General features: G+C 36.3%; 1 protein-coding gene across 2 annotated transcripts; it reads right to left on the bottom strand.

The window, feature by feature from the left end:
• Positions 1–1,516: 1,516 nt before the first annotated feature.
• Positions 1,517–14,338, bottom strand: LOC138323599 (transcription factor A, mitochondrial-like). Of its 2 annotated transcripts, XM_069268316.1 has the most exons (10): positions 14,251–14,338; positions 13,177–13,310; positions 11,662–11,732; positions 11,242–11,391; positions 10,460–10,552; positions 8,888–8,944; positions 7,963–8,082; positions 7,435–7,530; positions 5,083–5,136; positions 1,517–2,824 (listed from the first exon to the last, which is right to left on the bottom strand). In XM_069268316.1, the coding sequence occupies exons 1-10, from the start codon at positions 14,310–14,312 to the stop codon at positions 2,438–2,440; spliced, it is 1,224 nt and encodes a 407-aa protein (XP_069124417.1). In that variant the 5' UTR covers positions 14,313–14,338; the 3' UTR covers positions 1,517–2,437. The 2 variants fall into 2 exon arrangements, with proteins under 2 accessions (XP_069124417.1, XP_069124416.1); XM_069268315.1 differs by lacking the exon at positions 5,083–5,136 and having other exon boundaries at positions 1,517–2,821.
• Positions 14,339–14,428: the final 90 nt, after the last annotated feature.

Here is a 14,428-nt window from a genome sequence, read left to right on the forward strand (position 1 = left end):
TGGACCTAGATCGCTTACCTGCATGATGGTGAATACCATATGCATAAGAAATAAAGATTGTCAATTTAAGACTTTTCTACTTCACAGACCCTAAAGGTTTAAAAATGGAATTCCAAGTGGGCTGTCATGGTACCTGTTGGTTGATGGTTTTTCTACAGGTTCTCTGACTTTCTTGACATACATAAAAATGTACCCACATCCTAAACCTAGCACATCTTTAAAGATGCCCTTGACAATTTATAGATTTTCTATTCCTTCTTTGCTTATTACAGTTATTTCCCTTCCAGGTAGATATTCATTGTGACGTTATTATTCTGTTAGCAAAACATTTTCTCTAAAAAGTGTGACATTATGCTCGCAAAAAACACATGACGTCAAAATCAATACCTAACAGAAAGGCCAGATAACTCCATAATATACAAAGATGGAATAGCAAAAACATGAGTAGATGAATTAGTAATTTTCCTCAGGTTGCAAAAGTTACTTACTTAACACCATTACCAACATTGAAAAGTTTGAGCTTCTGTCTTTACTTCAAGATAAAAAAATTTAAAATAACTTATTGCGTCCCGCAAAAAATTCCATGGCATTATATGCCCTATATGGAATGAAGGACTGATTCTGCATCCACCAAAAACAAAGTCAATTATTTTAAATCATTTATGTGTTAATTAGACATATATCTACATGAGTAAACACTTATTATTGTTCAACTGATTAGAGTCGTTTATGCGCTGTGAGCGGTAGAGCATCTTTAAATAATCTAATTAAAATTAGACTTGTTATTCAGCTTCAATTATTATTAATGCTCTACGCTACACTCCAATACAAGATCTAGCAGCTCCCCATCCTGGATCACCTCAGCATGACCCCTGGCCTAGAATCTTAACATCTCAGGATGTACTATTAGCTGTTTATACTACCGAGAGAATCAACCACACCAAAGATCTTTTAGGCGACATGCTGATTGGCTAACCGTAGGGGTCATGCTGGGGTAACCTGAACATTGTGTTAATAGATCTTGCATTTGAGCGTTATGTAGAGCATCTTTGTATGGCATATTCTAATTAATTAATTAGATTTATATTAAATGACCTTGGCTGATAATAGGATATAAAACATCATGAAAACAAAGTTTCTACACATCACATTTTTCATTACATTATCGAGTCACACGCTTTTGATTCTATATGTTAGTTCTTGCAAACAAACTTTCTTTCCCATGCAATTAATTTTCGTGAATTGTGCATTCCAAGTAAATTCGCGAAAGTTTATCTCTGCAAATTAACATTTACATCAATAATTCTGATAGGAATTTCCGGACAATTTTTAAATCTGTGAATGTTAATCTTTGTGAAATTGTTTTGAAATGGAAATCGCATAATATATGTAGTAGTCGTGAAAGTAAGTTATATTATAGTATACAGACACCTCTGCTCTGTATGAACTGGGTCCCAGTATTACACATAAAAATGGTGACTATAAAACCTGTGGTCGAATAGTATAAGAAAACAACTTTTCTCTCTGTGTATCAAAACTTTATTGAAAACAAGGAAGATCCACATTTTATAGTAGGTATCAACATTCACAGCAATCTCTAACAAGTAAACAATGTATTTTGTATTTTGATAACAATTAAAAAAAGTCACCCATAACACTACCACTGTGTATGACATGCTTTCTTTTTCATGCCACAATGTTACTTTGGCCTATGGTGTCATCTAACTCTGCAGTATATACATATGTAATATTATACTGTCAGTGTATTGGAGAGCCGGTTATTTCCGCAGGAATATTTTCACGATTTTGCAGCTGATCAACATAATCACAAAAATTTGAACCATGAAATATTAAGAAATAGTTTAATTAAATTCATAACCTTGAAGCCAAAATTGTGAAATACTAATTCGTTAACATTTCATGAAATTCTAGTTTGTGGTCCAAATCTCCAAATTTTTTACCTTCAAAAATGACCAGCCACACAGAACACCACTGATTCTACAACTTCCTTATCTGATGTCCTACAAATCTGTTATTCCACTGCAGTGATGTTTCAATCACAAAAGTCCTATCTGTTTTCCTGGAATTCTGTAGCATCCATTGGTTTCATAATATACTGGTAGACTAGTAATTCAGCACTAATATCACAGGTGTAATTCTGATGTCGCTATGTCCTATGTTCTTCAATTCTGTATCATCTACAGTTTTTATGTTTGCTAATGATGCAAAGTCTCTCTCTGATGTTCTACAAAACCTCCATGTGTACCACTATATCAACGATGTCCAATGCCCAAAATGTCCCCCTGACCCCTCTACCTCTGGGGTAATGGATGTCAGAATGTCTCTTACTAACATTCCTCAATACTATAGCACTTTAACCAGTTGTGTATTACAATGTTGCAATGTCCCAGCTTACATTTATCACTTCTAACTTCAATCATTTTTTCCACTGTTTTGCTATCTTTTCATTTTCCTTTTTCATTTGTTTAGCCATTTTCTCATATTCTTTTGCCTTCTGTTTTGTAAATTTCTCCTCTGCTTTCAGTCTTGCAAGCTTAGCTTTTTCTTTTTGTTTAGCTAACTTCTCCTTTTCCTTTTCTTTGGCTAATCTGGCCTTTTCTTTTTCTTTTGTCATCTTAGCTTTTTGCTTTTCTTTTTCAATCATCTGTTCAGCTGCTTTTATTTCTCTATCAAGTGTACCGCTAATGACTTTCGGAGCCAGATCTGAGAAGGCAAGTTCTTGTTCGCTAAGCCTTGCTTTCCAGTTTGACACATCCTTCTCATAGTTGTCCCACAGCCTTTTAGATTCTTCACTGTACACCTGAAATTAGAGATGGATAAACTTTATTTATTTAGAATTCTCTAAAAAAAAAAAATCATAGAATTTTCTGAAAAACAGAGATTTCGGTGCCCATCAAAGAATGATTTATGTCTGACAATGGAAAAAGGGATCTTTTCTCTGCTTTTTAAACTCTAAACATCAAAATCCAAGATGTCACCAGTTGGCTATCTTGTTAGATTGGTCCTAAAAATGCAATATGCAAAGCTAGGGCCCTAGAGGAACCTATATATGAATTTTGAGACAGATCCTTTCATAACTTTCTATGAAATAGTGGTAACAAACTTCAACTATTAAAATCCAAGATGGCTGCCAGTTGGCTTACAAGTTGACAGATGATAAGACTCTCTGATCAGAACTACATGTCTCCAAAACAAATCACATTTATTGTTTGGAGTAATAACTTTGAATGTTAACAGGTCTATTTTTAAACATGACAACAGACTCGTAAACTCTTGTACTCTTAGAATTACTAGGTCAACCATAAGCTATTATGACAAAACAAAGCTTCATTTTTTTTTTTTGAAATAAGAAAAATTTGCATTAGAATTTATCTTAAAGTTTGTTACTTCACATATACTTTAGGGCTTACAGCCAAATTGTTTGACTCCCTTTCAACTGATTTCCTTTTCTCATAGACCGGTGTAGATTCACAGTCAAAGCATATTCTTGCACTTATCCTGTTCAAATAACAAGAGATCCCAGAGGGATCTTGGCGCCCACCCAAGAATGATCTATGTCTGACAATGGAAAGAGGGATCTTTTCCCTGCTTTTCAAACTTGTTCAAACACACTACATATAAAATTTGAGACAGATCGCTATAGTACTTTCTAAGACATAGTGGTAACAAACTTCAACAATGAAATCTAAGATGGCGGCCGGTTTGCCATCTTGTTTACCAATCAGTGCCGAAAGGCATTATGGATCAGTCCTTAAATGTAATATGCACAACTAGGGTACAAGGGGAAACTTTGCATGGAATTTGAGAAAGATCCCTTCAGTACTTTTTGAGAAATATTGATAACAAACTTTAAATATCAAAATCCAAGATGGCCGTCAGTCGGTCATCTTGTTTCCGATCGGTCCCAAAATGCAATATGCACAATTAGGGTCCTAGGGGAACCTGTATATGAAATTTGAGAAAGATCCCTTTAGCACTTTTTGAGAAATAGTGGTAACAAACTTTAACCATTAAAATCCAAGATGGCCGCCTGTCGACCATCTTGTTGACCAGTCGGTCCCAAAATGCAATATGCACAACTAAGGTCCTAGGGGAACCGACATATGAAATTTGAGAAAGATCCCTTCAGTACTTTTTGAGAAATAGCAGTAACAAACTTTAACTATCAAAATCCAAGATGACCGCCTGTCGGCCATCTTGTTCACCGATCGGTACCAAAATGCAATATGCACAATTAGGGTCCTAGGGGAACCTGTATATGAAAATTGAGAAAGATCCCTTTAGCACTTTTTTGAGAAATAGTGGTAAACAAACTTTAACCATTAAAATCCAAGATGGCTGCCTGTCGGCCATCTTGTTGACCAGTCGGTCCCAAAATGCAATATGCACAACAAGGGTCCTAGGGGAACCATCATATGAGATTTGAGAAAGATACTTTCTGTACTTTTTGAGAAATAGCAGTAACAAACTTTAACTATCAAAATCCAAGATGACCGCCTATCGGCCATCTTGTTCAACTATCGGTACCAAAATGCAACATGCACAACTAGGGCCCTAGGGGAACCTATATATGAAATTTGAGAAAGATCCCTTCAATACTTTTTGAGAAATAGCGGTAACAAACTTTAACTATCAAAATCAAAGATGGCCGCCCTCTCCGCCATCTTGTTCATCGATCGATCCCAAAATGTAATATGCACAACTAGGGTCCTAGGGGAACCTTTATATGAAACTTGAGAAAGATCCCTTCAGCACTTTTTGAGAAATAGCGGTAACAAACTTTAACTATCAAAATCAAAGATGGCCGCCTGTCGGCCATCTTGTTGACCGATCGGTCCCAAAATGCAATATGCACAACGAGGGTCCTAAGGGAACCGACATATGAAATTTGAGAAAGATCCCTTCAGTACTTTCTGAGAAATAGCGGTAACAAGAATTGTTAACGGACGGACGGACGGAAGGACGGACGGACGGACGGAAGGACGGACCGGTGAAGGATAGACGGAAATACGGACGGACCAAATAATTATGAATATGATGAGTATCTAAATTACCATTTTATTCTTCTTCATCACTCATCTGTTTCCATTTGGATGCCAATTCCTTGGAAAATTCCTATAAAAAAGAAAGGAAAACTTTCTTATTCAGCTATTTGGAAAGTTCAGCATAGGGCTTGCCAAAGAATAAGTACTGATGGGTCTAGTACCATGCTTAATGGCATAACTTATCTTATGCACTATTTAGAAAATTTAACTTCAACAATCACAATTTCCATCACTTCATATTTTTTTGCTGATCACAATTTTACGACCAAAGCGATGGCCTATATAAAAAGTATCCCCGTGAAAATAACAAGAGGCCCATAGGGCCTGTATTGCTCACCTGGTTTTTTGTTAGTTATTATCACAAGACTCTGACAATAAGAAAATTAAGCAAAATTGACTCCCAAAGTTTAATTGAATCACAACCATACAATGATGCTATTGATACCATACAAAATATGCTATCCAATACATAGGTTCAGAGACAAAGTAATTTATATGAAAGTAGTAACCTAATTGACCTTTTTGACCTCGCATCTATTGCCGTCTAAGGCCCCGGGGGTCAGCCCTATCATTTGTGCAATTTCAAATCCCAACCCTATAAGGATGCTACCATTGCATTATAAGTGCTCTTCCATTCTCAGTTGCAGAGAAAAAGTCGTTTATATGGAAATAGCTAAATTAACCCCTTTTGACCCCACCCTTCAGGCCCCCGGGGGGTCAGCCCCATCATTTGCAAAATTTTGAATCCAAACCCTATAAGGATGTAACCATTGCGTTATGAGCGTAATCCCATGTTAAGTTGCAGAGAAAAAGTCATTTATATGGAAATTGACTACTTTTGACCCCGCCCCTCAGGCCCCTGGGGGTCAGCCCTATCATTTGCACAATTTGGAATCCCCACCCTATAAGGATGCTACCATTGCATTATGGGTGCTATATCATGCTTTGTTGCAGAGAAGAAGTCATTTATATGGAAATAGCCAAATTGACCCCTTTTGACCCCCCCCCCTCAAGTCCCCGGGGGGTCAGCCCTATCATTTGCACAATTTTGAATCCCCACACTACAAGGATGCTACCATTGTATTATGGGTGCTATACCATGCTTAGTTTCAGAGAAGAAGTCGTTTATATGGAATTAGCCAAATTGGCCCCTTTTGACCCCGCCCCTCAGGCTCCTGGGGGGGTCAGCCCCATCATTTGCACAATTTGGAATCCCCACCCTATAAGGATGCTACCATTGCATTATGGGTGCTATATCACGCTTAGTTTCAGAGAAGAAGTCGTTTTTATGGAAATAGCCAAATTGACCCCATTTGACCCCGCCCCTTAGGCCCCCAGGGGGTCAGCCCTATCATTTGCACAACTTTGAATCCCCACCCTATAAGGATGCTACCATTGCATTATGGGTGCTATACCATGCTTAGTTTCAGAGAAGAAGTCGTTTATATGGAAATAGCCAAATTGGCCCCTTTTGACCCCGCCCCTCAGGCCCCCGGGAGGTCAGCCCCATCATTTGTACAATTTGAATCCCCACCCTATAACGATACTACCATTGCATTATGAGTGCTATCTCTTGCTTAGTTTCAGAGAAGAAGTCGTTTTTATGGAAATAGCCAAATTGACCCAATTTGACCCCGCCCCTTAGGCCCCCAGGGGGTCAGCCCCATCATTTGTACAATTTTGAATCCCCACCCTATAAGGATGCTTCCATTGCATTTTGGGTGCTTTCCCATGCTTGGTTTCAGAGAAGAAGTCGTTTATATGGAAATAGCCAAATTGACCCCTTTTGGCCCCGCTCTCAGGCCCCCGGGGGATCAGCCCCATCTTTGTACAATTTTCAGTTAGTAGCCCATAAGGATGCTACCAGTCAAATTTTGTTGAAATCCGACCAGCGGTTATGGAGAAGAAGTCGATTGTTGACGGACGCCGGACGACGGACGCCGGACGCCGGACGCTGCGGTATCACATAAGCTCACCTTGGTCCTTCGGACCAGGTGAGCTAATTAGATAAACAGTACATTTTGTTTCTTCTTATAATTACATGATGCAAACAAGAGGCCCAAGGGCCTTAATAGTCATCTGACTACATTGGAAATAGTCAAAAATATTCTTGTATATAATGTCATGGCAGCTATCTTCGATTTAGGACCAAGTAGAGATCATGTCATGAGAAGTTTCAGATCTCGCACTGGTAGAACTTGAGAAGAAGTTCAATATGTGAAAAGTTTACCCACAGCAGACCGCACACAGCAATGATCTAATATACTCAGATTCTGTGTCCCCAAAACTGTAGTTTGGCTTAAATTATCTAAAAGCAAAGTGAATATCAAAATGAGAATTTTTGTCCAACAATTATCATAATACTTACTGCAATAGACATGCTTCCCTGGTCTGAACGACTTGCTTTAGAATATAACATGAAGGACGACATGGGACGTTTTGGCATACCCATTCTTTGCAGCTCCTTAAAATCAAGACAAATAGGTATTTTTTAATATCAACTGAAGAATATATAGCTAAAATTAGACATACAATATTGTTAGAAGACAATGAAATGATGACAAGGCTTACAATGCAGGATATAAGATATAAGAACTCAAGCTTTAAAATACGACAATTAGTATCAAAATTACCATTCACCGATTCAATTTGGCTACTGTGATCCAGAGGTGGAAGGCTAGTGGTAGAATGTCACACACTTTCAAATTAACCACTTAGCCACAGCAGCCCATTAAGAAGTCATTATATCTCCAGTATGTTAACAAAGGAATTAACTACTGGATTGAATGCAGTTTTATGTAATTCCAAAAAGAGCCGAACCCCTTAAAATTAGCTATCTAAATTCCATGCTTAATTCATAAATAGAAAATCATTCCATTTTTTAGTTAACACAAACCTGTTTGAGCTCGTGTGTTGTGATGAAGTCTGAGTTACCGTCTAATACCATATCTTGAACCCAAAGCCCAAAGTCAGCTTTCCATTGCTTCATCTTTTCTTCATAATCAGCAACATAGTTCTTAAAATAGAATAAAAATACATGTACATAAAATATTGTATAATTGCTGATCCAAATCAATTTCATACCATGGATATTTTACCATATCATAACTTGTGTAAATGTTTGAAATCAGATTGGATCTCAAAATACATCATTAAGCTAGTTAGCAATATGTATATTCTGAAACTAAATACTTTACAAACAAAAGATACATACTTATTGCCAAAACATGCATTGGGAAACAAATCAACTGATGCATAAAAATCTTCTATAGCAGATAGAGTAGGTAGCTCAGCAGTTGAGCAGTCAGCTTGAGTTCAGAGGTCCCAGGTCCAAATCCCTGTCTGGCCGCTACATTTTCTCCTCCCCTGTTACAAACTAGGCACCCAACTAAATACCCATGGTGGTGGTCTAAGGGTCTTGAATGTCTTCAAGGGCCAAGACTTTGAAAAGGGAGGGAGTAATGTAGCAGGATTGGACTGAGTCAATCATCAGTGACCAGGTACTAGCTCAGCGGTAGAGCATTCGGCTAATGTTCAGAGGTCCCAGGTTCGAAATCCTGGTCTGGCCACTACATTTTCTCCTCTGCTGTTACACTACTTAAAACTGCTTCAATCACATTGCTTTATAATTATAAACTATGGTTTCACACACACCATATGCTGTACAAAACTTCAGTTGGAGGAACTAGAAATATAATTGAAAGCCATAAATGTCCTTGCCTCCATATGATATTGATATAGGACACACTGACATGACAGGTCAGAGCTGACATCAGTAATACTATATGCCTCCCTCTAAGTTTGAACAATTAAGGCAGTACCTCTTTCTCGGCATATGAGAGTTGTTGCCATCCAGATCTGACTTTCTGGTTCAGCTCCTGTATAAAAGCAAATTCTGTACTTTTAGAAACAAAACATCCTTGTGAACTAGAGTAAATATTTCTAAATCTTGGTCTTATTTACTCTTTACAATTACAAGTTATCAGTATGACTCATGAAATACAAACAAGAATGTAATTTGCCAAGTACTTTCATTATATCAATAACAAAAAAAAACAATAATGATTATGTCAACTGCAATTTCTATTCGCAAACATTCATCAATCATGTATGCTTTGATCCCAGAAGTAACGTAAACTCATTTTTGCAGCCTATTAAATTCCCATTTTCATTAGGGTGATTTTCATGATGATTTAATGTCATAATTTAAGATTAATAGCTCTAGTGGTTTTACTTTTAGTTGCATTGTTGTCCAAGTGATTTATTTCCCCAAATTCCATTCACCCGAAAATTACGTGAAGTAATCACATCCTCAAATTCCTATCACCCAAAAAATATGCAAATTAATCACACTCCAAGATAAGTTTGTTTACAGTACAAAGCAAACATGTTCGTTCCAAGCCTAAACCATCCTGATTTTCCGGACTGATGAATTTGTGTTCGTTGTCAATTTTTAAATTGTCATGTACGAGTTACTCCCCTTGTAATCTTGTAATGAATTATAGGTTACTTTTTATGTAAAGTATGTGTACTTAAATAAATAGCTATTATTAGGTTAAGAATATGAAATAAATGTATTTCTTTTTTAAAAGACGAAACAAAAGCCATCATTGTTTGTGTACAATGTATGCCAGTATAGCTACATATACCACTCTTGATCTGTCGTACGGCAAATCATGTTTCAAAATGCCTACTGTAACCAATGATCTTTATATACGTCTTGGCCTAACAAAACCATGATAATAGTTATAAACATTTTTATGGACTAATGGAATTATTGTTTTATATATTGTGTGTTTTTATTGACCATTTCCACAAATCTTTACTTTCTGACTTACAGACGATTGGATATAACTACATGCACATGTTCACGTCTAACTTCCCTGCGCAAGTCACATACGTCGCATACGAGTATATGGTATGTGCCTTAGCCTTTATATCATACACCATGCATTATGAATTTGAATAGATTTATATAAATTTAAAATACATATTAACATTGTCAGTAGTATCTCACTTTATTGTACCCAGACTGGGAGCAATATATTCTGCATGCAAAAGATATCTATAGGATATGTACCCAAGCTCAATCTGCATGTTTAAAAGTGTGTCTAAAAATACATTGCTTATCTCAATTACTATCCTGAAGTTACATGACTCCATGTACCTGTGACAAAGGTGTACAGGTAAACACTTATGACTTGGCAGCCGTCGCTATGACAACACACACAGTGTCAAGCAGAAGTGTGCAATTTACACATGACTGGAGTTCCGGATTCAGAATCCAAATTTCCGGACTAGTGAGTATAAAAAAAGTTACGGAAATCTGTTCCCTGATATTTCCGTTCCAATTGTGAGTTTTATATTGGACTAAAAAATCATCCAACCCTTACCTGTAGAGTGCAGTTTTTGCCATCAACAGTTTCACCATAAACCCATAAAGCAGGTTTTGGTCTTTTTGGCATCGGATGTTTTGACAGAGCCATCTGAAAAATAAGATATATATATTGTTTACATTAAATTAAATACAATGTAGATGGAGAGAACATATAATATGGTTTACAATTCTTTTACTACATTCAATCCACTGAATCCAGTGAGCTCCCAGAAGCTTTGAAGAATTTGAGTAAATTGAGAGGTGCTTAATAATAGGACTTAAAGTAAAACTAAAACTTTAATCAAATCATTTCACAAAGTAAATTATAAATCAAGAAATGAAATAAAGAAACTATACAGTCTTAATTTTCTGTCTGCATTTCATAGTCTTATTAGATTTAAATGTAAGATACTGGGAAAGGAACTTGAGACCTTGAAAAGGGGAGATGGGCTTATTTGATCAAATTCTTTTAATTAGTTTAACGTCATATTAACAGCCAGGGTCATGTAAAAATGTGCCAGGTTTGTTGTTAGAGGAAAGCCAGAGTACCTGGATAAAAAAACACTGACCAGCAGTCAGGACCTGGCAACTGACACATATGGGATTCGAACCCCATCTCAGAGGTGGATGGCTTGTGGAAATATGTCAGGACATCTTACCACTAGGCCATCGCTGCTCCTATTTGATCAAATTAATAGATTTCCATTCTGACAAAGAAAATATTAATCTAAATTTAATGATATCAAAACATACAAAAGTATACAGTTAGAATAAATATACAGCAAACTTTTTCCAAACCTGATATGCTTTTTTAATTTTCTTTTCCTCTCTTGTTCTCCATGCATTGAGTTTCATTTCCTCCAGTTGTTCTGAGCTTAATCCTTCAGTGTAGGTTTTTAACTTCTCTGAGTAATTGTCCATGGCATTTTGTCCCATTTTCAAATATTTCTACAAAATAAATTAATAACATCTACCACTAAATACAGATAAACAGATTGTGAGAATGCTTAGCTTGATAGAATCATTAAAATGGTTCATAATAAGAAAACACAGACTATTAGAAGTTGAATGCATCTGGCACTTTCTAATAAATGTTAATATCCTCAAACAAAAGTGTATCAAAAATATTTTGTGCATTAAAAGACTGTTTTTAAATGTCTGATTTCATTGGGGTTTTTTCCAGTTATAGATTATAAGAGTGACACTTGATCAACCTACCTGTCTTTCGCTATCTGGTAGTTTTCGCCACATTTCCCCTGCCAATTTGGACAAAACAGGGATTTTTTCTCCTGTAATGAATTCAGAACAAAATCTGTCATTTTAAAGGGGAAAGAAAACCCACCTCTTTTAAAATTGTTAGTTGTACAGTGGACCCTCGATAATCTGGACACCTTCGTTCCCAGTCTTAACCGTCCGGATTACGAGTTTTCAGGACTGCCGAATTCCGTGCTCTTAGTCAATTAAATTGTCACGTACGAGTTACTCCCCTTGACCTTGTAATCGATGACAGGCTTTTATGTAATATACGTGTATTATAATTGATACTTCATTTGTTATGTTTTATATTTATTAATATATCATTACGTTAAGAATAACAAATAAACATATTTCTTTTTCAAAATACGAAACCTTAAGCCATAGTTAATTTTATACTATGTATGCATATAGCTACGTATCCCACTCTTGATCTGTCGTACGACAAATTGCCTAACCAACGATCAATATCATTTACGTTCTTGGCATAAAAAAACTATGATAACAAATAGATGTGAACATTTCATGAACTCATAATTGTTATTTTGTATAATGTGTGTTTTTAATGACAATTTCTACAAGTCTTTGCTTTTTGACTTACAGACGTGTGTAACAACCACGCGCCCGTTCAAGTCTAACTTCGTGCACAATGTCACACACGTTATAGCATGTACCGTAGCCTTTATATCTTATACCACAGACGATGAATTAGAATAGATTCACATACATTTACAATTCTTATTAATTTTGAAAGTATTATTTCAATTTATTGTATCCGATACTCATATCTATATATTCTGCATGCACAACAAGTAAGGTATCTACAGCATACGTTCCCGTACCCAAGCTCAATCTTCATGTTTAAAAGCTTGTGGCTAAAAATATATATTGCGTATCTCAATTACAACACTGAAGTGTGAAAGGTTTTCAGGTAAACGCCCGTGGCTATAACCTGGCAGCCGTCGTTATGATAACACACTCAGTGTCAAATGATAGTGTTTATTGTACACATGACTGTAGTTGGCCTTGGATTTTCTCGGCACGTGGCGACAACAAATTGTCCGGATTATTGCGGGAATTTATTAACGAAAATTACGTTCTGTTCCTAAAATAGAGTTCCGGATTCGGAATACGAATTTCCGGACTAGTGAGTATAAATAACGTTACGGAAATCCATTTTCTGACATTTCCGGATTATCGCGGGTCCACTGTATGCAAATACAAGTTAATATTTGAAGATGGACACTCATGACACATAAAGTATGTCTTGGAAAATAACGTCCTTGGAGATAGATTGAACATGTTATAGATTAAGGAGCAAAGTTCTGTTATGAAATCGTTTGATTTTTCCAGTCATTTCCATCATTTCAACAAAATTTTCTAGGGGTAACTATCACTACTGCTATATCGACAGAGGTAGTATCCCCTGGAGTATTATCCCCTGGAGTATCGAGGAGAACTGTGTACATTGTACAATACCTGGATTATTTTCCTTTATTGATGAAAAGTTGTCTCTGAAAAACATGATGAAAGCCGAGGCAGGTTTAGAGGGCTGGCCAGTCTCTGGTCCATTCTCTTGTAATGTTCCAAACCAAGCATTGCAAGTTGACGGCCTGCAAAATTCAAGAAAATAATCTAAAAATAATTTCCTAATTTTTTTTTTTTTTTCTTTCTTTTTGACTTGGCAACTTTAAACAGATTTCTGAATAAGAGTGTCCAAGCAAAGATGTTTTACAAGTTTGTATTTGTCCTCTGTAATTCGGTGTTACACAATAGAAATATCATAACCAGAGTTTGGTTCAGTAGAATTTTTCGATACAAACATGAAAGTTAAATAATCAACATACTTGATTAACATTACAAAAGTGTATTACTCGAATTAAAGTAAAAAATGCTGGATTTATGATATCAAAACAATGTGGGTGAAGTATGATTTACCATTGATTAGTCACATCTTCCGGTGATTGGGTGTGATGTCATATTTTGATGGGATTTTTTCACATCATAAGGTTGGATTAATCAATGGTTTTAATCATACTTCACTTATAAAATTAGTTTTATGTATCTTGAAACCAGCACACAAAAGAAGTGTAGACAGGACTTCACTAGCTGGGTCAATCGTTAGTGACCAGATTGCTCTAAGTGTACAGCATCTTCTTATTCTATTGAAGTGTTTTGTCAGAGCAATCGGTAGAGCATTTGGCCAATGTTTGGAAAGTCCTGTGTTCGAATGATAAATCTCAATATGGGCACATCATTTTCTCCACGCCTGTTACATCGGTTATCCATTATTTTCATCAGAGATCATCTGAAGATAGCTTAAATTTGATAAACGTAATAATGTGTCATCCACAAAAAATAACAAATAATCTTCAGGGCTCGTGTGACTGTGAAGGTGTCTGGTCCCTGTGCAAGTAGGGCTAGTGCCAAATTATATGTTCTTTCCAAATGTCAATTGCAAGTTGAACATTCGGTTGGCATGCGGTGCTTTTGTCACAAATAATTGGTTTATTACAAATTGATTAAAGTGTGCCCCAAATATGTGCATGATACCTGATTTTAGCATTGATAACACTGCGGAAAAGTCCGCCGCATCTGATGCTGTAAGCAGCCATTTTCCAAGTTTTCCGCTTAGGCTTTTGGGATTATATATATTAAAAAATAACATATTTTCGGAACGAAATATAATCTATTTGATAAAAAATAAACTCTGACGCTTTCAGTATAGTAG

The sequence above is a fragment of the Argopecten irradians genome, chromosome 5 (assembly GCF_041381155.1).
Source record: "Argopecten irradians isolate NY chromosome 5, Ai_NY, whole genome shotgun sequence".
Classification (NCBI taxonomy): domain Eukaryota; kingdom Metazoa; phylum Mollusca; class Bivalvia; order Pectinida; family Pectinidae; genus Argopecten; species Argopecten irradians.

What these genes read in the sequence shown, in the direction of transcription:
- LOC138323599 (XM_069268316.1), bottom strand. Translation starts at nt 14,312, where the DNA reads ATGGCTGCTTACAGCATCAGATGCGGCGGACTTTTCCGCAGTGTTATC. An exon ending in AATAAAGGAAAATAATCCAG is followed by an intron (nt 11,733 to 13,176) that starts GTATTGTACAAT and finishes AATTCATTACAG; the next exon opens with GAGAAAAAATCCCTGTTTTG. An exon ending in AAATTAAAAAAGCATATCAG is followed by an intron (nt 10,553 to 11,241) that starts GTTTGGAAAAAG and finishes CTTATTTTTCAG; the next exon opens with ATGGCTCTGTCAAAACATCC.